Here is a 27594-nt window from a genome sequence, read left to right as displayed (position 1 = left end):
CTGAACAGTTTCTTCCCCCGGCCACCTGGCCCATAGAGACTAAAGGACTACAACGTCCATGCTGCACAGCGCATAAAGGACTACAACAATCAGGCCATCTCTGATCTGTACCATAAATAACTGAACTATACTGCATCAGGCCATCTCTGATCCGTACTCTAAATAACTGAACTATACTGCATCAGGCCATCTCTGATCTGTACTCTAAATAACTGAACTATACTGCATCAAGCCATCTCTGATCTGTACTCTAAATAACTGAACTATACTGCATCAGGCCATCTCTGATCTGTACTCTAAATAACTGAACTAAACTGCATCAAGCCATCTCTGATCTGTACTCTAAATAACTGAACTAAACTGCATCAGGCCATCTCTGATCTGTACTCTAAATAACTGAACTAAACTGCATCAAGCCATCTCTGATCTGTACTCTAAATAACTGAACTAAACTGCATCAGGCCATCTCTGATCCGTACTCTAAATAACTGAACTAAACTGCATCAAGCCATCTCTGATCTGTACTCTAAATAACTGAACTAAACTGCATCAGGCCATCTCTGATCTGTACTCTAAATAACTGAACTATACTGCATCAAGCCATCTCTGATCTGTACTCTAAATAACTGAACTATACTGCATCAAGCCATCTCTGATCTGTACTCGAAATAACCTTGTGCCCACTGTATATTTGTATATCTGCTCATTCTCCTATAGCTATGTGATCCATTTACCTGGTAGTGCACGCTGAGCGGACAAAACACCTGCTCTCACCATGACCCAGACTGACCAGGTGAATCATTAGGAACACCTGCTCTCTCCATGACCCAGACTGACCAGGTGAATCATTAGGAACACCTGCTCTCACCATGACCCAGACTGACCAGGTGAATCATTAGGAACACCTGCTCTCTCCATGACCCAGACTGACCAGGTGAATCATTAGGAACACCTGCTCTCACCATGACCCAGACTGACCAGGTGAATCATTAGGAACACCTGCTCTCACCATGACCCAGACTGACCAGGTGAATCATTAGGAACACCTGCTCTCTCCATGACCCAGACTGACCAGGTGAATCATTAGGAACACCTGCTCTCTCCATGACCCAGACTGACCAGGTGAATCATTAGGAACACCTGCTCTCACCATGACCCAGACTGACCAGGTGAATCATTAGGAACACCTGCTCTCTCCATGACCCAGACTGACCAGGTGAATCATTAGGAACACCTGCTCTCACCATGACCCAGACTGACCAGGTGAATCATTAGGAACACCTGCTCTCTCCATGACCCAGACTGACCAGGTGAATCATTAGGAACACCTGCTCTCACCATGACCCAGACTGACCAGGTGAATCATTAGGAACACCTGCTCTCACCATGACCCAGACTGACCAGGTGAATCATTAGGAACACCTGCTCTCTCCATGACCCAGACTGACCAGGTGAATCATTAGGAACACCTGCTCTCACCATGACCCAGACTGACCAGGTGAATTCAGGTGAAAGCTCTGATCCCTTACTGACGCCACATGTTAAATCCAATACTTTTTTTTATTGATTTTCTTTAACCTTTTATTTCACAAGGCAAGTCAGTTTTAAGAACAAATTCTTATTTACAATGACGGCCTATCGATCAGTGTAGATGAAGGGGGAGGAGACATGTAGATGAAGGGGGAGGAGACATGTAGATGAAGGGGGAGGAGACGGGTTAAAGAAGGATTTTTTAGCCTTGAGACATGGGTTGTGTGTGTGTGTGTGTCATTCAGAGGGTGAATGGGCAAGACAAAAGATTGAAGTGCCTTTGAACCGGGTGGTAGTAGGTGCCAGGGACACCGGTTAGTGTCAAGAACTGCAACGCTGCTGGGTTTTTAAAGCTCAACAGTATATCAAGAATGGTCCACCACCCAAAGGACATCCAGCCAACTTGACACATCTGTGGGAAGCGTTGGAGTCGACATGGGCCAGCATCCCTGTGGAAGGCTTTCAACACCTTGTAGAGTCCATGACCCGACGAATTGAGGCTCCTCCCCCTCTCCCTCCCTAGTCCTTCTATCCTCAGTCTGCCACACTCCCTCTCCCCCTCTCCTCCCTCTCCCCCCTCTCCCTCCCTCTCCTCCCTCCCTCCCTCTCTCTGTCCTTCTTCTACCTCTTTCCCTGCCTCTTTCCCCCTCTCCTCCGTCCCTCCATCTCTTCCTCTCCTCCGTCCCCCTCTCCTCCCTACCTTCCTCTCTTCCTCTCCTCCCTCTTCCTCACCTCCGTCCCCCTCTCCTCCCCCTCTTCCTCTAGTCCCTCCCTCTCCTCCCTCCCTTCCTCCCTCCTTCTCTTCCTCTCCTCCCTCCCTTCCTCTCTCCCTCTATCCATCCATCTCTCTCCTCCCTTCCTCCCTCCTTCTCTTCCTCTCCTCCCTCCCTTCTTCTCTCCCTCTATCCATCCATCCCTCTCCTCCCTTCCTCCCTCCTTCTCTTCCTCTTCTCCCTCCCTTCCTCTTTCCATCTATCCATCCATCTCTCTCCTCCCTCCCTCCCTCCGTCAAGTTGCCTTGCCGATGATGAGGATACTCATGAGGAAGACCATGATGAAGAAGATCCACATGAAGAACCGATCCATCACCTTGGCAACCTTCTTCCACTCCGCCCCTTTAGCACACGTAGCCCGTTGCTCCCGGAAACAGTTGGCGATGTACTGAATGTTATACACCACCTAGAGGAGAGGGAGGGAGGAGAGGGAGGGAGGAGGGGGAGGGAGGAGAGATGAGAAACAGTTGGCGATGTACTGAATGTTATACACCACCTAGAAGAGAGGGAGGGAGGAGGAGGAGGGAGGAGAGGGAGGGAGGAGGGGGAGGGAGGAGAGATGAGAAACAGTTGGCGATGTACTGAATGTTATACACCACCTAGAAGAGAGGGAGGGAGGAGAGGGAGGGAGGAGGGGGAGGGAGGAGAGATGAGAAACAGTTGGCGATGTACTGAATGTTATACACCACCTAGAGGAGAGGGAGGGAGGAGGAGGAGGGAGGAGAGGGAGGGAGGAGAGGGAGGGAGGAGAGATGAGAAACAGTTGGCGATGTACTGAATGTTATACACCACCTAGAGGAGAGGGAGGGAGGAGAGGGAGGGAGGAGGGGGAGGGAGGGAGGGAGGGAGGGAGGGGGTTCAGGAGAGGAAGGAGAGAGGGTTCAGGCGAGGAATGAGAGAGGGAGGGAGAGGAAGGAGAGAGGGTTCAGGAGAGGAAGGAGAGAGGGAGGGAGAGGAAGGAGAGAGGGAGGGAGAGGAAGGAGAGAGAGTTCAGGAGAGGAAGGAGAGAGGGAGGGAGAGGAAGGAGAGAGGGAGGGAGAGGAAGGAGAGAGGGGTGAGAGGAATGAGAGAGGGAGGGAGAGGAAGGAGAGAGGGTTCAGGAGAGGAAGGAGAGAGGGAGGGAGAGGAAGGAGAGAGAGAGGGAGAGGAAGGAGAGGGGGAGCGAGAGGAAGGAGAGAGGAAGGAGAGAGGGAGGGAGAGAGAGGGAGAGAGGGAGAGGAAGGAGAGGGGTAGGGAGAGAGGGAGAGGGAGAGGAAGGAGAGAGGGAGGGAGAGAGAGGGAGAGAGAGAGAGGGAGAGGAAGGAGAGAGGGAGGGAGAGAGAGGGATGGGGAAGGAGAGATGAGAAACAGTTTGAAATGTATTGGATCTTATACACCACCTAGAAGAGAGGGATGGGGAGGAGAGAGAGAGAGAGAGAGAGAGAGAGAGAGACAGAGAGAGAGAGACAGAGAGAGAGAGACAGAGAGAGAGACAGAGAGAGAGACAGAGAGAGAGACAGAGAGAGAGACAGAGAGAGAGAGAGAGAGAGACAGAGAGAGAGACAGAAAGAGAGACAGAGAGAGAGAGAGAGAGAGAGAGAGAGACAGAGAGAGACAGAGAGAGAGACAGAGAGAGAGAGGGAGGGAGGGAGGGAGGGAGGGAGGGAGGGAGGGAGGGAGAGAGAGAGAGAGAGTGAGAGAGAGTGAGAGAGAGAGAGAGACAGAGAGAGAGAGTGAGAGAGAGAGAGAGAGAGAGAGAGAGAGACAGAGAGAGAGACAGAGAGAGAGAGAGAAAGAGAGAGACAGAGAGAGAGAGAGAAGAGGCACAGCTTGATAAATCCTGACTGTGTGATGCAGTGGGCATTAGTCACCTGTTTGTGTTGTGGGCAGGGGCAGGAGCAGGCTGGGGCTGAGGCTGGGTTGAGGTGCTTCTCCTTGGGGTAAGGCAGCGGCTCATTCAGCCCACCATTCTGGAGGTTCCCTGGAGGGGGTGCCTGATAGTCCAGCTCCTCTCTCCCGATGTGGTGGTAATGTCTCAGGGGCTCCCTCTTCTCCTCGCCCCCTTCCCCCTTGGAGGTCTGGCTCGGGTTGCTGTGATGGTTCTGGTTACTACGGTTACTGTAATGATCGTCGCGGTGACCGCCGTTAGCGTAGCGACAGTTGTCGAGGTGATTTTGATGGGTGCTGTGGTGGTTTTGGAGGTGCCCATTGCCGTACTGGTACGGACCGAGGCGATGGCAGTCGTCTTGGTAACAGCCGCCGTCATGGTAGAGGTCGTCGTGGTAATGGTTCCGTGCCAGGGCGGAGTTGCCCGACATTGGTTCCTCACTGTAGAGAGGTGTCCTCTCACTCTCTGGTGTAGTGCAGTTCTCCCCCACCTCGTATACAAACAGGATCTTAGACATGTAGTCAATGATGAGTACCTGGGAACACGAACACACACACACACACACACACACACACACACACACACACACACACACACACACACACAGTGTCACAGAGATAGAGACATACAGTAAACACACACACACACAGTGACACAGAGCTCCAGACTTTGCCCTACCTTGGCCCAGTGAGGAACAGGCTTGGCCTACCTTGGCCCAGCGAGGAGCAGGCTTGGCCTACCTTGGCCCAGTGAGGAACAGGCTTGGCCTACCTTGGCCCAGCGAGGAACAGGCTTGGCCTACCTTGGCCCAGTGAGGAACAGGTTTGGCCTACCTTGGCCCAGTGTGCTACCTTGGCCCAGTGAGGAACAGGCTTGGCCCTACCTTGGCTCAGCGAGGAACAGGCTTGGCCCTACCTTGGCCCAGTGAGGAACAGGCTTGGCCTACCTTGGCCCAGTGAGGAACAGGCTTGGCCCTACCTTGGCTCAGCGAGGAACAGGCTTGGCCTACCTTGGCCCAGTGAGGAACAGGCTTGGCCTACCTTGGCCCAGTGAGGAACAGGCTTGGCCTACCTTGGCCCAGTGAGGAACAGGCTTGGCCTACCTTGGCCCAGTGAGGAACAGGCTTGGCCCTACCTTGGCCCAGTGAGGAACAGGCTTGGCCTACCTTGGCCCAGTGAGGAACAGGCTTGGCCCTACCTTGGCCCAGTGAGGAACAGGCTTGGCCCTACCTTGGCCCAGTGAGGAACAGGCTTGGCCCTACCTTGGCCCAGTGAGGAACAGGCTTGGCCTACCTTGGCCCAGTGAGGAACAGGCTTGGCCTACCTTGGCCCAGTGAGGAACAGGCTTGGCCCACCTTGGCCCAGTGAGGAACAGGCTTGGCCCTACCTTGGCCCAGTGAGGAACAGGCTTGGCCCTACCTTGGCCCAGTGAGGAACAGGCTTGGCCCTACCTTGGCCCAGTGAGGAACAGGCTTGACCCTACCTTGGCCCAGTGAGGAACAGGCTTGGCCCTACCTTGGCCCAGTGAGGAACAGGCTTGGCCCTACCTTGGCCCAGTGAGGAACAGGCTTGACCCTACCTTGGCCCAGTGAGGAACAGACTTGGCCTACCTTGGCCCAGTGAGGAACAGGTTTGGCCCTACCTTGGCCCAGCGAGGAACAGGCTTGGCCTACCTTGGCCCAGTGAGGAACAGGCTTGGCCTCTGCACCACAGAAATGGATGTTCATGATGAAGATGGTCAGAGATGTCGAGGCCGTGATCATCGTCATCGTCGCTATGTAGTACTTCCCTGGAACACACACACACACACACACACACACACAGTTAGTATACTCTGTGAGGGAGGCATCATATTATCACCTATATAGGGAACACTCTCTGAGAGAGGCATCATATTATCACCTATATAGGGAACACTCTCTGAGGCATCATATTATCACCTATATAGGGAACACTCTCTGAGGGAGGCATCATATTATCACCTATATAGGGAACACTCTCTGAGGGAGGCATCATATTATCACCTATATAGGGAACACTCTCTGAGGGAGGCATCATATTATCACCTATATAGGGAACACTCTCTGAGGGAGGCATCATATTATCACCTATATAGGGAACACTCTCTGAGGGAGGCATCATATTATCACCTATATAGGAAACACTCTCTGAGGCATCATATTATCACCTATATAGGGAACACTCTCTGAGGCATCATATTATCACCTATATAGGGAACACTCTCTGAGGGAGGCATCATATTATCACCTATATAGGGAACACTCTCTGAGGGAGGCATCATATTATCACCTATATAGGGAACACTCTCAGAGGGAGGCATCATATTATCACCTATATAGGGAACACTCTCTGAGGGAGGCATCATATTATCACCTATATAGGGAACACTCTCTGAGGGAGGCATCATATTATCACCTATATAGGGAACACTCTCTGAGGGAGGCATCATATTATCACCTATATAGGGAACACTCTCTGAGGGAGGCATCATATTATCACCTATATAGGGAACACTCTCAGAGGGAGGCATCATGTTATCACCTATATAGGGAACACTCTCTGAGGGAGGCATCATATTATCACCTATATAGGGAACACTCTCTGAGGGAGGCATCATATTATCACCTATATAGGGAACACTCTCTGAGGGAGGCATCATATTATCACCTATATAGGGAACACTCTCTGAGGGAGGCATCATATTATCACCTATATAGGGAACACTCTCTGAGGCATCATATTATCACCTATATAGGGAACACTCTCTGAGAGAGGCATCATATTATCACCTATATAGGGAACACTCTCTGAGGGAGGCATCATATTATCACCTATATAGGGAACACTCTCTGAGGCATCATATTATCACCTATATAGGGAACACTCTCTGAGGGAGGCATCATATTATCACCTATATAGGGAACACTCTCTGAGGGAGGCATCATATTATCACCTATATAGGGAACACTCTCAGAGGGAGGCATCATGTTATCACCTATATAGGGAACACTCTCTGAGGCATCATATTATCACCTATATAGGGAACACTCTCAGAGGGAGGCATCATATTATCACCTATATAGGGAACACTCTCTGAGGGAGGCATCATATTATCACCTATATAGGGAACACTCTCTGAGGGAGGCATCATATTATCACCTATATAGGGAACACTCTCTGAGGGAGGCATCATATTATCACCTATATAGGGAACACTCTCTGAGGGAGGCATCATGTTATCACCTATATAGGGAACACTCTCTGAGGGAGGCATCATATTATCACCTATATAGGGAACACTCTCTGAGGGAGGCATCATGTTATCTCCTATATAGGGAACACTCTCTGAGGCATCATATTATCACCTATATAGGGAACACTCTCTGAGGCATCATATTATCACCTATATAGGGAACACTCTCTGAGGGAGGCATCATATTATCACCTATATAGGGAACACTCTCTGAGGCATCATATTATCACCTATATAGGGAACACTCTCAGAGGGAGGCATCATGTTATCACCTATATAGGGAACACTCTCTGAGGCATCATATTATCACCTATATAGGGAACACTCTCAGAGGGAGGCATCATATTATCACCTATATAGGGAACACTCTCTGAGGGAGGCATCATATTATCACCTATATAGGGAACACTCTCTGAGGGAGGCATCATATTATCACCTATATAGGGAACACTCTCAGAGGGAGGCATGCTCTCTGCCACCATTAGTTGGAAGACAGTGAGGGCCAGTAGAACTGTCACGCCCAGAGAAACCTTCTCTCCTGAGTCAGCGGGCAGGTAGAAACCCAGGGGAGCTAGAACAACACAAACAAACAACAGCATTAAATAATATGACCAACGGTACAATGTAAACAACAACAATAAACAATACAATACAACCACAAACCCAGATGAGCTAGAACAGAACAAACAACAGTCACCACAGAATCCTGCATCTCCTCTCAACGGCAACATGAACGTACCATAGAGATGGATAGAGGGGTCTAATAGTCCCAAAGCCTGCTGTAGCAACATGAATGTACCATAGAGATGGATAGAGGGGTCTATCGCCCCAAAGCCTGCTGTAGCAACATGAATGTACCATAGAGATGGATAGAGGGGTCTACCGCCCCAAAGCCTGCTGTAGCAACATGAATGTACCATAGAGATGGATAGAGGGGTCTACCGCCCCAAAGCCTGCTGTAGCAACATGAATGTACCATAGAGATGGATAGAGGGGTCTAATAGTCCCAAAGCCTGCTTTAGCATCATGAATGTACCATAGAGATGGATAGAGGGGTCTATCGCCCCAAAGCCTGCTGTAGCATCATGAATGTACCATAGAGATGGATAGAGGGGTCTACCGTCCCAAAGCCTGCTGTAGCAACATGAATGTACCATAGAGATGGATAGAGGGGTCTACCGCCCCAAAGCCTGCTGTAGAATCATGAATGTACCATAGAGATGGATAGAGGGGTCTACCGCCCCAAAGCCTGCTGTAGCAACATGAACGTACCATAGAGATGGATAGAGGGGTCTACCGCCCCAAAGCCTGCTGTAGCAACATGAATGTACCATAGAGATGGATAGAGGGGTCTATCGCCCCAAAGCCTGCTGTAGAATCATGAATGTACCATAGAGATGGATAGAGGGGTCTACCGCCCCAAAGCCTGCTGTAGCAACATGAACGTACCATAGAGATGGATAGAGGGGTCTACCGCCCCAAAGCCTGCTGTAGCAACATGAATGTACCATAGAGATGGATAGAGGGGTCTACCGCCCCAAAGCCTGCTGTAGCAACATGAATGTACCATAGAGATGGATAGAGGGGTCTATCGCCCCAAAGCCTGCTGTAGCAACATGAATGTACCATAGAGATGGATAGAGGGGTCTATCGCCCCAAAGCCTGCTGTAGCAACATGAATGTACCATAGAGATGGATAGGGGGGTCTATCGCCCCAAAGCCTGCTGTAGCAACATGAATGTACCATAGAGATGGATAGAGGGGTCTATCGCCCCAAAGCCTGCTGTAGCAACATGAATGTACCATAGAGATGGATAGAGGGGTCTACCGCCCCAAAGCCTGCTGTAGCAACATGAATGTACCATAGAGATGGATAGAGGGGTCTACCGCCCCAAAGCCTGCTTTAGCATCATGAATGTACCATAGAGATGGATAGAGGGGTCTACCGCCCCAAAGCCTGCTGTAGCAACATGAATGTACCATAGAGATGGATAGAGGGGTCTACCGCCCCAAAGCCTGCTGTAGCAACATGAATGTACCATAGAGATGGATAGAGGGGTCTATCGCCCCAAAGCCTGCTGTAGCATCATGAATGTACCATAGAGATGGATAGAGGGGTCTACCGTCCCAAAGCCTGCTTTATACTACTACTAATACCAATATAACTATTCCTAGTAATACTATTAATAATACAAACACTAATAATAACAATAATAATAACAATAAGAAACAATAATGACAACAATAATAATAATAATAACAATGACAATAATAACAATAATATTAATAATAACATCAATAACAATAATAACAATAATAATAATAATAATATTAATAATAACAACAACAATAATAATAATAATAATGATATTAATAATAACAACAACAATAATAATAATAATAATAATAATAATAACAACAACAATAACAATAACAGTAACAATAATAATAATAACAACAACAATAATAACAATAATAATAATAATAATAATATTAATAATAACAACAACAATAACAATAACAGTAATAATAATAATAATAGTAACAACAACAATAATAATAATAATAATAATAATAACAACAATAACAATAACAGTAATAATAATAATAATAATAACAACAACAATAATAACAATAATAATAATAATAATAACAACAACAATAACAATAACAGTAATAATAATAATAACAACAATAATAATAATAAAAATAATAACAATAACAATAACAATAATAATAATAGTGATAATAATAACAACAATAATAATAATAATAATAATAATAATAATAATAACAACAATAATATTAATAACAACAATAATAATATTAATAATGATGATGCTGGTGATACCAGTACCTAGGAATGTTAATACTGATGATGCTGGTGATACCAGTACCTGGGAATATTAATAACAACAATAATATTAATAACAACAATAATAATATTAATAATGATGATGCTGGTGATACCAGTACCTAGGAATATTAATAACAACAATAATAATAATGTTAATAATGATGATGCTGGTGATATCAGTACCTAGGAATATTATTAACAACAATAATAATGTTAATAATGATGATGCTGGTGATACCAGTACCTAGGAATATTAATAACAACAATAATAATAATATTAATAATGATGATGGTGGTGATACCAGTACCTAGGAATATTAATAACAACAATAATAATAATGTTAATAATGATGATGCTGGTGATACCAGTACCTAGGAATATTAATAACAACAATAATAATGTTAATAATGATGATGCTGGTGATACCAGTACCTAGGAATATTATTAACAACAATAATAATGTTAATAATGATGATGCTGGTGATACCAGTACCTAGGAATATTAATAACAACAATAATAATGTTAATAATGATGGTGCTGGTGATACCAGTACCTAGGAATATTAATAATGATGATGCTGGTGATACCAGTACCTAGGAATATTAATAACAACAATAATAATGTTAATAATGATGATGCTGGTGATACCAGTACCTAGGAATATTAATATCAACAATAATAATGTTAATAATGATGATGCTGGTGATACCAGTACCTAGGAATATTAATAATGATGATGCTGGTGAAACCAGTACCTAGGAATATTAATAACAACAATAATAATGTTAATAATGATGATGCTGGTGATACCAGTACCTAGGAATATTAATAATGATGATGCTGGTGAAACCAGTACCTAGGAATATTAATAATGATGATGCTGGTGATACCAGTACCTAGGAATATTAATAATGATGATGCTGGTGAAACCAGTACCTAGGAATATTAATAATGATGATGCTGGTGAAACCAGTACCTAGGAATATTAATAATGATGATGCTGGTGAAACCAGTACCTAGGAATATTAATAATGATGATGCTGGTGAAACCAGTACCTAGGAATATTAATAATGATGATGCTGGTGATACCAGTACCTAGGAATATTAATAATGATGATGCTGGTGATACCAGTACCTAGGAATATTAATAATGATGATGCTGGTGAAACCAGTACCTAGGAATATTAATAATGATGATGCTGGTGATACCAGTACCTAGGAATATTAATAATGATGATGCTAGTGATACCAGTACCTAGGAATATTAATAATGATGATGCTGGTGATACCAGTACCTAGGAATATTAATAATGATGCTGCTGGTGAAACCAGTACCTAGGAATATTAATAATGATGATGCTGGTGAAACCAGTACCTAGGAATATTAATAATGATGATGCTGGTGAAACCAGTACCTGGGAATATTAATAATGATGATGCTGGTGATACCAGTACCTAGGAATATTAATAATGATGATGCTGGTGAAACCAGTACCTGGGAATATTAATAATGATGATGCTGGTGATACCAGTACCTAGGAATATTAATAATGATGATGCTGGTGAAACCAGTACCTAGGAATATTAATAATGATGATGCTGGTGAAACCAGTACCTAGGAATATTAATAATGATGATGCTGGTGAAACCAGTACCTAGGAATATTAATAATGATGATGCTGGTGATACCAGTACCTAGGAAGGAGATGAGGAAGCAGGGCAGCAGCAGGTTGAAGATGTAGAAGAGAGACCGTCTCTTCAGGTGGAGGGTGTAGGTGATGTCAGGATACGGGTCTGAGCAGCAGCCGTACATGATGACGTTGCGGACCGCCGGCATTCCGTGACACTCCCACTCCACGTTCTCCACAAAGTCCGACAGGTCCCCACTGTCCATCCCCATGGCAATGTCCACCTGGAGACACAGTATACACACACACACACAGTATACACACTTACAGTATACAGACTGTCCATCCCCGTGGCAACGTCCACCTGGAGACACAGTATACACACTTACAGTATACAGACTGTCCATCCCCGTGGTAACGTCCACCTGGAGACACAGTATACACACTTACAGTATACACACACACACAATCATACACACACAGTATACACACACACACATAATGTCCCTTCCTGTGTTGCCAATGTCTGTTCCTGTGTTGCCAATGTCCCTTCCTGTGTTGCCAATGTCTCTTCTGGCTGAAATGATTCAGTTTTTAAGAAATTTAGCAACGTGTGTATTATACCAAACATATATATGTTATATATATAAAAACTCAGTTTTTCACAATCACCACTTTATTTTATGTATATATATATATATATATATATATATATATATATATATATATATACAGTGCCTTGCGAAAGTATTCGGCCCCCTTGAACTTTGCGACCTTTTGCCACATTTCTGGCTTCAAACATAAAGATATAAAACTGTATTTTTTGTGAAGAATCAACAACAAGTGGGACACAATCATGAAGTGGAACAACATTTATTGGATATTTCAAACTTTTTTAACAAATCAAAAACGGAAAAATTGGGCGTGCAAAATTATTCAGCCCCCTTAAGTTAATACTTTGTAGCGCCACCTTTTGCTGCGATTACAGCTGTAAGTCGCTTGGGGTATGTCTCTATCAGTTTTGCACATCGAGAGACTGACATTTTTTCCCATTCCTCCTTGCAAAACAGCTCGAGCTCAGTGAGGTTGGATGGAGAGCATTTGTGAACAGCAGTTTTCAGTTCTTTCCACAGATTCTCGATTAGATTCAGGTCTGGACTTTGACTTGGCCATTCTAACACCTGGATATGTTTATTTTTGAACCATTCCATTGTAGATTTTGCTTTATGTTTTGGATCATTGTCTTGTTGGAAGACAAATCTCCGTCCCAGTCTCAGGTCTTTTGCAGACTCCATCAGGTTTTCTTCCAGAATGGTCCTGTATTTGGCTCCATCCATCTTCCCATCAATTTTAACCATCTTCCCTGTCCCTGCTGAAGAAAAGCAGGCCCAAACCATGATGCTGCCACCACCATGTTTGACAGTGGGGATGGTGTGTTCAGGGTGATGAGCTGTGTTGCTTTTACGCCAAACATAACGTTTTGCATTGTTGCCAAAAAGTTCAATTTTGGTTTCATCTGACCAGAGCACCTTCTTCCACATGTTTGGTGTGCCTCCCAGGTGGCTTGTGGCAAACTTTAAACAACACTTTTTATGGATATCTTTAAGAAATGGCTTTCTTCTTGCCACTCTTCCATAAAGGCCAGATTTGTGCAATATACGACTGATTGTTGTCCTATGGACAGAGTCTCCCACCTCAGCTGTAGATCTCTGCAGTTTATCCAGAGTGATCATGGGCCTCTTGGCTGCATCTCTGATCAGTCTTCTCCTTGTATGAGCTGAAAGTTTAGAGGGACGGCCAGGTCTTGGTAGATTTGCAGGGGTCTGATACTCCTTCCATTTCAATATTATCGCTTGCACAGTGCTCCTTGGGATGTTTAAAGCTTGGGAAATCTTTTTGTATCCAAATCCGGCTTTAAACTTCTTCACAACAGTATCTCGGACTTGCCTGGTGTGTTCCTTGTTCTTCATGATGCTCTCTGCGCTTTTAACGGACCTCTGAGACTATCACAGTGCAGGTGCATTTATACGGAGACTTGATTACACACAGGTGGATTGGATTTATCATCATTAGTAATTTAGGTCAACATTGGATCATTCAGAGATCCTCACTGAACTTCTGGAGAGAGTTTGCTGCACTGAAAGTAAAGGGGCTGAATAATTTTGCACTCCCAATGTTTCAGTTTTTGATTTGTTAAAAAAGTTTGAAATATCCAATAAATGTCGTTCCACTTCATGATTGTGTCCCACTTGTTGTTGATTCTTCACAAAAAAATACAGTTTTATATCTTTATGTTTGATGCCTGAAATGTGGCAAAAGGTCGCAAGGTTCAAGGGGGCCAAATTCTTTCGCAAGGCACTGTATATATATATATATATAAAATAAAGTGGTGATTGTGAAAAACTGAGTTTAAATGTATTTGGCTAAGGTGTATGTAAACTTCCGACTTCAACTGTAAATGCCTCTTTATGTGTGTGTGTGTGTAGACAGACAGACAGACCTGGTTGCCGTTGTATGTCCAGGACCCAAACGTGAGGTTACACCACTGCCAGTCGAAGGGAAAGTAGGAGACGTCCACAACACAGGAGCTCTTGGTGATGGCCGGCATGTCCCAGGTTATCTCTCCATTGTAACGTAACACCACGTTGGTGTCTGCTGGACCAGATGCTTCCTCATCAGCCCTACACACAGAGACAGAGACACACAGAGACACACACACACAGAGACACACAGACACAGAGACATACAGACGCACGGAGACACACAGACACACACAGAGACAAACGGAAACACAGAGATACACAGACACAGAGAGACACAGAGAGACACACAGAGACACACAGAGACACAGATACACACAGAGACAAAGAGACACCCACAGACACACAGAGACACACACAGAGACAAACGGACACACACAGACAAACAGAGACACACAGAGACATAGACACACAGAGACACACTCAGAGACACACAGACAAACACAGAAACAGAGACACATAGAGACACACCCAGTATAAATATACACATAGAGAGGTATATAGAGAGGTATATAGAGACACAGAGAGGTATATAGAGAGGTATATAGAGACACAGAGAGGTATATAGAGACACAGAGAGGTATATAGAGATACAGAGAGGTATATAGAGAGGTATATAGAGACACAGAGAGGTATATAGAGACACAGAGAGGTATATAGAGAGGTATATAGAGACACAGAGAGGTATATAGAGACACAGAGAGCTATATAGAGACACAGAGAGGTATATAGAGAGGTATATAGAGAGGTATATAGAGACACAGAGAGGTATATATAGACACAGAGAGGTATATAGAGAGGTATATAGAGAGGTATATAGAGACACAGAGAGGTATATAGAGACATAGATAGGTATATGGAGACACAGAGAGGTATATAGAGAGGTATACAGAGAGGTATATAGAGACAAAGAGAGGTATATAGAGACATAGAGAGGTATATAGAGACACAGAGAGGTATATAGAGAGGTATATAGGGACATAGAGAGGTATATAGAGAAGTATATAGAGAGGTATATAGAGAGGTATATAGAGAGGTATATAGAGACAGAGAGGTATATAGAGACAGAGAGGTATATAGAGAGGTATATAGAGACACAGAGAGGTATACAGAGAGGTATATAGAGAGGTATATAGAGACACGGAGAGGTATATAGAGAGGTATATAGAGACACAGAGAGGTATATAGAGAGGTATATAGAGAGGTATATAGAGACACAGAGAGGTATATAGAGACACAGAGAGGTATATAGAGAGGTATATAGAGACACAGAGAGGTATATAGAGAGGTATATAGAGACAGAGAGGTATATAGAGAGGTATATAGAGACACAGAGAGGTATATAGAGAGGTATATAGAGACACAGAGAGGTATATAGAGAGGTATATAGAGAGGTATATAGAGAGGTATATAGAGACACAGAGAGGTATATAGAGAGGTATATAGAGACACAGAGAGATATATAGAGAGGTATATAGAGAGGTATATAGAGACACAGAGAGGTATATAGAGAGGTATATAGAGACAGAGAGGTATATAGAGAGGTATATAGAGACACAGAGAGGTATATAGAGAGGTATATAGAGACAGAGAGGTATATAGAGAGGTATATAGAGACACAGAGAGGTATATAGAGAGGTATATAGAGACACAGAGAGATATATAGAGAGGTATATAGAGAGGTATATAGAGAGGTATATAGAGATACAGAGAGGTATATAGAGACACAGAGAGGTATATAGAGAGGTATATAGAGACACAGAGAGGTATATAGAGAGGTATATAGAGACACAGAGAGGTATATAGAGAGGTATATAGAGACACAGAGAGGTATATAGAGAGGTATATAGAGACACAGAGAGGTATATAGAGAGGTATATAGAGACACAGAGAGGTATATAGAGACAAAGAGAGGTATATAGAGAGGTATATAGAGACACAGAGAGGTATATAGAGATACAGAGAGGTATATAGAGACACAGAGAGGTATATAGAGACACAGAGAGGTGTATAGAGAGGTATATAGAGAGGTATATAGAGAGGTATATAGAGACACAGAGAGGTATATAGAGACACAGAGAGGTATATAGAGAGGTATATAGAGAGGTATATAGAGACACAGAGAGGTATATAGAGAGGTATATAGAGAGGTATATAGAGAGGTATATAGAGACACAGAGAGGTATATAGAGACACAGAGAGGTATATAGAGAGGTATATAGAGACACAGAGAGGTATATAGAGAGGTATATAGAGACACAGAGAGGTATATAGAGAGGTATATAGAGACACAGAGAGGTATATAGAGAGGTATATAGAGACACAGAGAGGTATATAGAGAGGTATATAGAGACACAGAGAGGTATATAGAGAGGTATATAGAGACATAGAGAGGTATATAGAGACACAGAGAGGTATATAGAGAGGTATATAGAGACACAGAGAGGTATATAGAGAGGTATATAGAGACACAGAGAGGTATATAGAGACACAGAGAGGTATATAGAGACACAGAGAGGTATATAGAGAGGTATATAGAGAGGTATATAGAGACACAGAGAGGTATATAGAGAGGTATATAGAGACACAGAGAGGTATATAGAGACACAGAGAGGTATATAGAGACACAGAGAGGTATATAGAGAGGTATATAGAGACACAGAGAGGTATATAGAGAGGTATATAGAGACACAGAGAGGTATATAGAGACACAGAGAGGTATATAGAGACACAGAGAGGTATATAGAGAGGTATATAGAGAGGTATATAGAGACACAGAGAGGTATATATAGACACAGAGAGGTATATAGAGAGGTATATAGAGAGGTATATAGAGAGGTATATAGAGACACAGAGAGGTATATAGAGACACAGAGAGGTATATAGAGACACAGAGAGCTATATAGAGACACAGAGAGGTATATAGAGAGGTATATAGAGAGGTATATAGAGACACAGAGAGGTATATATAGACACAGAGAGGTATATAGAGAGGTATATAGAGAGGTATATAGAGAGGTATATAGAGAGGTATATAGAGACACAGAGCGGTATATAGAGAGGTATATAGAGACACAGAGAGGTATATAGAGAGGTATGTAGAGACACAGAGAGGTATATAGAGAGGTATATAGAGACATAGAGAGGTATATAGAGACACAGAGAGGTATATAGAGAGGTATATAGAGACACAGAGAGGTATATAGAGACACAGAGAGCTATATAGAGACACAGAGAGGTATATAGAGAGGTATATAGAGACACAGAGAGGTATATAGAGACACAGAGAGGTATATAGAGAGGTATATAGAGACACAGAGAGGTATATAGAGAGGTATATAGAGACACAGAGAGGTATATAGAGACACAGAGAGGTATATAGAGACACAGAGAGGTATATAGAGAGGTATATAGAGAGGTATATAGAGACACAGAGAGGTATATAGAGAGGTATATAGAGACACAGAGAGGTATATAGAGACACAGAGAGGTATATAGAGACACAGAGAGGTATATAGAGAGGTATATAGAGACACAGAGAGGTATATAGAGAGGTATATAGAGACACAGAGAGGTATATAGAGACACAGAGAGGTATATAGAGACACAGAGAGGTATATAGAGAGGTATATAGAGAGGTATATAGAGACACAGAGAGGTATATATAGACACAGAGAGGTATATAGAGAGGTATATAGAGAGGTATATAGAGAGGTATATAGAGATACAGAGAGGTATATAGAGACACAGAGAGGTATATAGAGAGGTATATAGAGACACAGAGAGGTATATAGAGAGGTATATAGAGACATAGAGAGGTATGTAGAGACACAGAGAGGTATATAGAGACACAGAGAGGTATATAGAGAGGTATATAGAGATACAGAGAGGTATATAGAGAGGTATATAGAGAGGTATATAGACTGACTTGTTATAAAGCACTATGTCAGGTCTCCACAGAATGAGAGAGATCCAGACTGACTCGTTATAAAGCACTATGTCAGGTCTCCACAGAGACAGAGAGACAGTGATCCAGACTGACTCGTTATAAAGCACTATGTCAGGTCTCCACAGAGAGACAGACCCAGACTGACTTGTTATAAAGCACTATGTCAGGTCTCCACAGAGAGACAGAGACTGACTTGTTATAGAGCACTATGTCAGGTCTCCACAGAGAGATCCAGACTGACTTGTTATAGAGCACTATGTCAGGTCTCCACAGAGAGATCCAGACTGACTTGTTATAGAGCACTATGTCAGGTCTCCACAGAGAGAGATCCAGACTGACTTGTTATAGAGCACTATGTCAGGTCTCCACAGAGAGACAGAGATCCAGACTGACTTGTTATAGAGCACTATGTCAGGTCTCCACAGAGAGACAGAGACCCAGACTGACTTGTTATAGAGCACTATGTCAGGTCTCCACAGAGAGACAGAGATCCAGACTGACTTGTTATAGAGCACTATGTCAGGTCTCCACAGAGAGATCCAGACTGACTTGTTATAGAGCACTATGTCAGGTCTCCACAGAGAAACCCAGACTGACTTGTTATAAAGCACTATGTCAGGTCTCCGCAGAGACATCCAGACTGAGTTGTTATGAAGCACTATGTCAGGTCTCCACAGAGAGACAGAGATCCAGACTGACTTGTTATAGAGCACTATGTCAGGTCTCCACAGAGAGACAGAGAGATCCAGACTGACTTGTTATAGAGCACTATGTCAGGTCTCCACAGAGAGATCCAGACTGACTTGTTATAGAGCACTATGTCAGGTCTCCACAGAGAGACAGAGATCCAGACTGACTTGTTATAGAGCACTATGTCAGGTCTCCACAGAGAGACAGAGATCCAGAATGACTTGTTATGAAGCACTATGTCAGGTCTCCTTAGAGAGACAGAGATCCAGACTGACTTGTTATAGAGCACTATGTCAGGTCTCCAGACCAGGTTACTGGGGATGCGGATAACCTCCAGTCCATCGTATTCCTCTTTATCCCACTTCAGGTACGCATCGAACCACGTCTGACGGATCCACAGGTAGGTAGTCAACACCTGGTTCCTCTCGTCCTGGACACACACACACACACACACACACACGCGCGCGCACACGCACACGTAAGACGTCAGGACAGATGAACCTTGACATCCTGTTTATTTGACTGACATTGTTATATCTACATTACGATCCACTGCTGCCCCCTAGAGACATTAAAAATACATTGCACAAATTACATAGATGCAGTAACCCAGGAACAGGGTTGGAGAGAGAGTCCTGCAGTAACCCAGGAACAGGGTTGGAGAGAGAGTCCTGCAGTAACCCAGGAACAGGGTTGGAGAGAGAGTCCTGCAGTAACCCAGGAACAGGGTTGGAGAGAGAGTCCTGCAGTAACCCAGGAACAGGGTTGGAGAGAGAGTCCTGCAGTAACCCAGGAACAGGGTTGGAGAGAGAGTCCTGCAGTAACCCAGGAGCAGGGTTGGAGAGAGAGTCCTGCAGTAACCAATGAACAGTGTTGGAGAGTCCTGCAGTAAACCAGGAACAGAGTTGGAGAGTCCTGCAGTAACCCAGGAACAGGGTTGGAGAGTCCTGCAGTACACCAGGAACAGGGTTGGAGAGAGAGTCCTGCAGTAACCAATGAACAGTGTTGGAGAGTCCTGCAGTAAACCAGGAACAGGGTTGGAGAGAGAGTCCTGCAGTAACCCAGGAACAGGGTTGGAGAGAGAGTCCTGCAGTAACCCCGGAACAGAGTTGGAGAGTCCTGCAGTAACCAAGGAACAGGGTTGGAGAGAGAGTCCTGCAGTACACCAGGAACAGGGTTGGAGAGAGAGTCCTGCAGTACACCAGGAACAGGGTTGGAGAGAGAGTCCTGCAGTAACCAATGAACAGTGTTGGAGAGTCCTGCAGTAAACCAGGAACAGAGTTGGAGAGTCCTGCAGTAACCAAGGAACAGGGTTGGAGAGTCCTGCAGTAACCAAGGAACAGGGTTGGAGAGAGAGTCCTGCAGTAACCAATGAACAGTGTTGGAGAGTCCTGCAGTAAACCAGGAACAGAGTTGGAGAGTCCTGCAGTAACCCAGGAACAGGGTTGGAGAGAGAGTCCTGCAGTAACCCAGGAACAGGGTTGGAGAGAGAGTCCTGCAGTAACCCAGGAACAGGGTTGGAGGGTCCTGCAGTAACCCAGGAACAGGGTTGGAGAGAGAGTCCTGCAGTAACCCAGGAACAGGGTTGGAGAGAGAGTCCTGCAGTAACCCAGGAACAGGGTTGGAGAGAGAGTCCTGCAGTAACCCAGGAACAGGGTTGGAGAGTCCTGCAGTACACCAGGAACAGGGTTGGAGAGAGAGTCCTGCAGTAACCCAGGAACAGGGTTGGAGAGAGAGTCCTGCAGTAACCCAGGAACGGGGTTGGAGAGTCCTGCAGTAACCCAGGAACAGGGTTGGAGAGCGAGTCCTGCAGTAAACCAGGAACAGGGTTGGAGAGAGAGTCCTACAGTAACCCAGGAACAGGGTTGGAGAGAGAGTTCTGCAGTAAACCAGGAACAGGATTGGAGAGTCCTGCAGTAACCCAGGAACAGGGTTGGAGAGAGAGTCCTGCAGTAACCCAGGAACAGGGTTGGAGAGAGAGTCCTGCAGTAACCCAGGAACAGGGTTGGAGAGAGAGTCCTGCAGTAACCCAGTAACAGGGTTGGAGAGAGAGTCCTGCAGTAAACCAGGAACAGGGTTGGAGAGAGAGTCCTGCAGTAAACCAGGAACAGGGTTGGAGAGAGAGTCCTACAGTAACCCAGGAACAGGGTTGGAGAGAGAGTCCTGCAGTAACCCAGGAACAGGGTTGGAGAGAGAGTCCTGCAGTACACCAGGAACAGGGTTGGAGAGAGAGTCCTACAGTAACCCAGGAACAGGGTTGGAGAGAGAGCCCTGCAGTAACCCAGGAACAGGGTTGGAGAGAGAGTCCTGCAGTACACCAGGAACAGGGTTGGAGAGAGAGTCCTGCAGTACACCAGGAACAGGGTTGGAGAGAGAGTCCTGCAGTAACCCAGGAACAGGGTTGGAGAGAGAGTCCTGCAGTAACCCAGGAACAGGGTTGGAGAGAGAGTCCTGCAGTAACCCAGGAACAGGGTTGGAGAGAGAGTCCTGCAGTACACCAGGAACAGGGTTGGAGAGAGAGTCCTACAGTAACCCAGGAACAGGGTTGGAGAGAGAGCCCTGCAGTAACCCAGGAACAGGGTTGGAGAGAGAGTCCTGCAGTACACCAGGAACAGGGTTGGAGAGAGAGTCCTGCAGTACACCAGGAACAGGGTTGGAGAGAGAGTCCTGCAGTAACCCAGGAACAGGGTTGGAGAGAGAGTCCTGCAGTACACCAGGAACAGGGTTGGAGAGAGAGTCCTGCAGTACACCAGGAACAGGGTTGGAGAGAGAGTCCTACAGTAACCCAGGAACAGGGTTGGAGAGAGAGCCCTGCAGTAACCCAGGAACAGGGTTGGAGAGAGAGTCCTGCAGTACACCAGGAACAGGGTTGGAGAGAGAGTCCTGCAGTACACCAGGAACAGGGTTGGAGAGAGAGTCCTGCAGTAACCCAGGAACAGGGTTGGAGAGAGAGTCCTGCAGTACACCAGGAACAGGGTTGGAGAGCCCTGCATTCTAGTGAGTCCTCACCATGTCTTTGATCTGAGACAGGGTGATGGTCTACAGTGAGACAGGGTGAGGGTCTATAGTGAGACAGGGTGATGGTCTATAATGAGACAGAGTGATGGTCTATAGTGAGACAGGGTCATGGTCTATAGTGAGACAGGGTGATGGTCTATAGTGAGACAGGGTGATGTCTATAGTGAGACAGGGTGATGGTCTATAGTTAGACAGGGTGATGGTCTATAGTGAGTCCTCACCATATCTTTGATCTGAGACAGGGTGATGGTCTATAGTGAGTCCTCACCATATCTTTGATCTGAGACAGGGTGATGGTCTATAGTGAGTCCTCACCATATCTTTGATCTGAGACAGGGTGATGGTCTATGGTGAGACAGGGTGATGGTCTATAGTGAGTCCTCACCATATCTTTGATCTGAGACAGGGTGATCTGTAGTGTGACGTTCAGGGTCTTGTCCGTGTCTTCTACTGGTCTCAGAGCACTGGAGTAATTTTCCATCAGGTCATTAAGCAATTTCTGGGCATAACGACCCTGGGCACTGGTACATACTGGAGGGAGGGGGAGGGGAGGGAGGGGGGGGGGGGGGAGGGGGGGGGATGGGATGGGGGAGAGGGAGGGGGGATGGGAGAGGGGGGATGGGATGGGGGAGAGGGAGGGGGGAGAGGGGGGGAGGGGTGGTGGGGAGAGAGGGAGGAATTATTGATCTATAATACTATTTAACATGATAGAGGTTCTCTCACCATTTATCTATAACACTAATTAACAACATGACAGAGGTTCTCTCACCATTTATCTATAATACTAATTAACAACATGGTAGAGGTTCTCTCACCATTTATCTATAATACTAATTAACAACATGATAGAGGTTCTCTCACCATTTATCTATAATACTAATTAACAACATGATAGAGGTTCTCTCACCATTTATCTATAATAATAATTAACAACATGATAGAGGTTCTCTCACCATTTATCTATAATACTCATTAACAACATGATAGAGGTTCTCTCACCATTTATCTATAACACTAATTAACAACATGGTAGAGGTTCTCTCACCATTTATCTATAATACTAATTAACAACATGACAGAGGTTCTCTCACCATTTATCTATAATACTAATTAACAACATGACAGAGGTTCTCTCACCATTTATCTATAATACTAATTAACAACATGGTAGAGGTTCACCATTTATCTATAACACTAATTAACAACATGGTAGAGGTTCTCTCACCATTTATCTATAATACTAATTAACAACATGGTAGAGGTTATCTCACCATTTATCTATAATCCTAATTAACAACATGACAGAGGTTCTCTCACCATTTATCTATTATCCTAATTAACAACATGATAGAGGTTCTCTCACCATTTATCTATAATCCTAATTAACAACATGACAGAGGTTCTCTCACCATTTATCTATTATCCTAATTAACAACATGATAGAGGTTCTCTCACCATTTATCTATTATCCTAATTAACAACATGACAGAGGTTCTCTCACCATTTATCTATAATCCTAATCAACAACATGGTAGAGGTTCTCTCACCATCGATCCAGCAGCTGATCCACGTCAGTAGCACCACCGTCTTCATGTTGCCCTGCTGCCTCCAACCAACGGATGAATTATTCAACTCGCAAATAACAGAGACGGCCTAGTTAGAATCCTCTTCTATGGAGTCCCATTGTGATCCACAGCCCAGCCACAGAACACTCTGCACAGAACACTCTAGATAGAACACTCTGCACAGAACACTCTAGATAGAACACTCTGCACAGAACACTCTAGATAGAACACTCTGGATAGAACACTCTGGATAGAACACTCTGGATAGAACACTCTAGATAGAACACTCTGGATAGAACACTCTAGATAGAACACTCTAGATAGAACACTCTGGATAGAACACTAGAATGTAGACATTGTGTTCTAGAGTCTTGACGCTACGCTGGTCGTTATTTTTGTGTTCCGTTGTGTCACTGAACCAGGATATCTCACACACACACACACACACACACACACACACACACACACACACACACACACACACACACACACACACACACACACACACACACACACACACACACACACACACACACACACACACACGAGCTGGGGATATCAGGTAGCACAAGGACACAGCGTGAAACCAGATACATGAACGTCTATCTGCCCATACACACCCCAAGAAACACAGACACACACACCCCAAGACCCACACACACTCTGCCTTACTGCGTTACACACACACACCCTGAGACAGATGTCAATCAGGCCTTAGATCAGACAGGACAACAGGGGAGTCAAAGAGCACTACACACAGTGCATTCGGAAAGCATTCAGACCCCAGGCGGAAGCCATTCCTCAGTAAAAGGCACCTAAAGGACTCTCAAGCCTATGAGAAACAAGATTCTCTGGTCTGATGAAACCAAGATTAAACTCCTTGGCCTGAATGCCAAGCGTCACGTCTGGAGGAAACCTGGCACCATCCCTACGGTGAAGCATGGTGGTGGCAGCATCATGCTGTGGGGATGTTTTTCAGCGGCAGGGACTGGGAGACTAGTCAGGATCGAGGCAAAGATGAACAGAGCAAAGAACAGAGAGATCCTTGATGAAAACCTGCTCCAGAGCACTCAGGACCTCAGACTGGGGTGAAGGTTCACCTTCCAACAGGGCAACGAACCTAAGCACACAGACAAGACTACGCAGGAGTGGCTTCGGGACAAGTCTCTGAATGTCCTTGAGTGACCCAGCCAGAGCCCGGACTTGAACCCGATCGGACATCTCTGGAGAGACCTGAAAATAGCTGTGCAGCAATGCTTCTCATCCAACCTGACAGAGTTTGAGAGGATCTGCAGAGAAGAATGGGAGAAACTCCCCAAATACAGGTGTGCCAAGCTTGTAGCGTCATACCCAAGAAGAATCGAGGCTGTAATCGCTGCCAAAGGTGCTTCAACAAAGTACTGAGTAAAGGGTCTGAATACTTATAGTACCAGTCCGAAGTTTGGACACCTACTCATTCAAGGGTCTGAATACTTACAGTCTGAAGTTTGGACACACCTACTCATTCAAGGGGTTTCCTTTATTATTTTGCATATTACAATAATAGTGAAGACATCAAAACTATGAAATATGGAATCATGTAGTAACCCCAAAAAAATTAAGCATAACAAAATATATTTTAGATTTTTCAAAGTAGCCATCCTTTGCCTTGATGACAGCTTTGCACACTCTTGGCATTCTCTCAACCAGCTTCACCTGGAATGCGTTTCCAACAGTCTTGAAGGAGTCCCCAGATGTGCTGAGCACTTATTGGCTGCTTTTCCTTCACTCAGCAGTCCAACTCATCCCAAACCCTCTCAATTGGGTAAAAGGTCGGGGTGATTGTGGAGGCCAGGTCATCTGATGCAGCACTCCATCACTCTCCTTCTTGGTCAAATAGCCCTTACACAGCCTGGAGATGTGTTGGTTCATTGTCCTGTTGAAAAACAAATGATAGTCCCACGAAGCGCAAACCAGATGGGATGGCGTATCGCTGCGGAATGCTGTGGTAGCCATGCTGGTTAAGCTGGTTAAGTGTGCCTTGAATTCTAAATAACAGACAGTGTCACCGGCAAAGCATCCCCACACCATAACACCTCCTCCTCCATGCTTCACAGTGGGAACCACACATGCTGAAATCATCTCTTCACCTACTCTGCATCTCACCAAGACAAGGCGGTTTGGACTCATCAGACCAAAGGACAGATTTCCACCGGTCTAATGTTCGTGTTTCTTGGCCCAAGCAAGTCTCTTCTTATTATTGGTGTCCTTTAGTAGTGTTTTCTTTGCAGCAATTCGACCATGAAGGCCTGATTCGCTCAGTCTCCTCTGAACAGTTGATGTTGAAATGTTACTTGAACTCTGTGAAGCATGTATTTGGGCTGCAATTTCTGAGGCTGGTAACTCTAATGAACTTGTCCTTTTCAGCAGAGGTACCTCTGGGTCTGTGGCTGGTAACTCTAATGAACTTGTCCTCTGCAGCAGAGGTACCTCTGGGTCTTTCCTGTGTTGGTCCTCATGAGAGCCAGTTAACTCTAATGAACTCATCCTCTGCAGCAGAGGTACCTCTGGGTCTGAGGCTGGTAACTCTAATGAACTCATCCTCTGCAGCAGAGGTACCTCTGGGTCTGAGGCTGGTAACTCTAATGAACTCATCCTCTGCAGCAGAGGTACCTCTGGGTCTGAGGCTGGTAACTCTAATGAACTCATCCTCTGCAGCAGAGGTAACTCTGGGTCTGTGGTGGTCCTCATGAGAGCAGAGATAACTCTGGGTCTGTGGTGGTCCTCATGAGAGCCAGGTTCATCAGGGCGCTTGGTGGTTTCAGCAGAGGTACCTCTAGGTCTGTGGTGGTCCTCATGAGAGCCAGGTTCATCAGGGCGCTTGGTGGTTTCAGCAGAGGTACCTCTGGGTCTGTGGTGGTCCTCATGAGAGCCAGGTTCATCAGGGCGCTTGGTGGTTTCAGCAGAGGTACCTCTGGGTCTGTGGTGGTTCTCATGAGAGCCAGGTTCATCATGGCGCTTGGTGGTTTTAGCAGAGGTAACTCTGGGTCTGTGGTGGTCCTCATGAGGTTCATCAGGGCGCTTGGTGGTTTTAGCAGAGGTAACTCTGGGTCTGTGGTGGTCCTCATGAGGTTCATCAAGGCGCTTGGGGGTTTCAGCGACGGCACTTGAAGAAACTTTCAAAGTTCTTGATTTTCCGGATTGACTGACCTTCATCTCTTAAAGTAATGATGGACTGTCATTTCTCTTTGCTTAGTTGAGCTGTTCTTGCCATAATATGGACTTGGTCTTTTACCAAATAGGGCTATCTTCTGTATACCCCCCTACCTTGTCTCAACACAACTGATTGGCTCAAACGCATTAAGAAGGGGGAAAAAATGCACAAATTAACTTTTAACAAGGCACACCCGTTAATTGAAATGCATTCCAGGTGACTACCTCATGAAGCAGGTTGAGAGAATGCCAAGAGTGTGCAAAGCTGTCATTAAGGCAAGGGTGGCTACTTTGAAGAATCTAAAATATAAAATATATTTTGACTTGTTTAACACTTTTTTTGGTTACTACATGATTCCATATGTGTTATTTCATACTGTTGGTAAGGTTTATAATACTATACAATATATAATACTATATAATATATAATACTGTTGGTAGGGTTTATAATACTATATAATACTTTTGGTAAGGTATATAATACTATATAATACTGTTGGTAAGGTTTATAATACTCTATAATACTGTTGGTAAGGTTTATAATACTCTATAATACTTTTGGTAAGGTATATAATACTATATAATATATAATACTGTTGGTAAGGTTTATAATACTATATAATACTGTTGGTAGGGTATATATAATACTATATAATATATAATATTGTTGGTAAGGTTTATAATACTATATACAACTTTTGGTAAGGTT

The 27594-nt window shown here is 44.7% G+C and overlaps 1 protein-coding gene across 1 annotated transcript; it reads right to left on the bottom strand.

Annotated features, from left to right (window-relative positions):
- Positions 1 to 2427: 2427 nt before the first annotated feature.
- nachra9 (nicotinic acetylcholine receptor alpha 9-I subunit) lies at positions 2428 to 23939 on the bottom strand. Its single transcript, NM_001124439.1, is given in 9 exon segments — positions 2428 to 2709; positions 4154 to 4705; positions 5843 to 5958; positions 7880 to 8014; positions 11999 to 12215; positions 14432 to 14612; positions 19386 to 19540; positions 22514 to 22659; positions 23676 to 23939. Coding segments are annotated over 9 exon segments (1719 nt in total). The 5' UTR covers positions 23722 to 23939; the 3' UTR covers positions 2428 to 2538.
- Positions 23940 to 27594: the final 3655 nt, after the last annotated feature.

The sequence above is a fragment of the Oncorhynchus mykiss genome, chromosome 10 (genome assembly GCF_013265735.2).
Source record: "Oncorhynchus mykiss isolate Arlee chromosome 10, USDA_OmykA_1.1, whole genome shotgun sequence".
Taxonomy (NCBI): Eukaryota; Metazoa; Chordata; class Actinopteri; order Salmoniformes; family Salmonidae; genus Oncorhynchus; species Oncorhynchus mykiss.
This window is presented reverse-complemented; position numbering and strand designations above follow the sequence as displayed.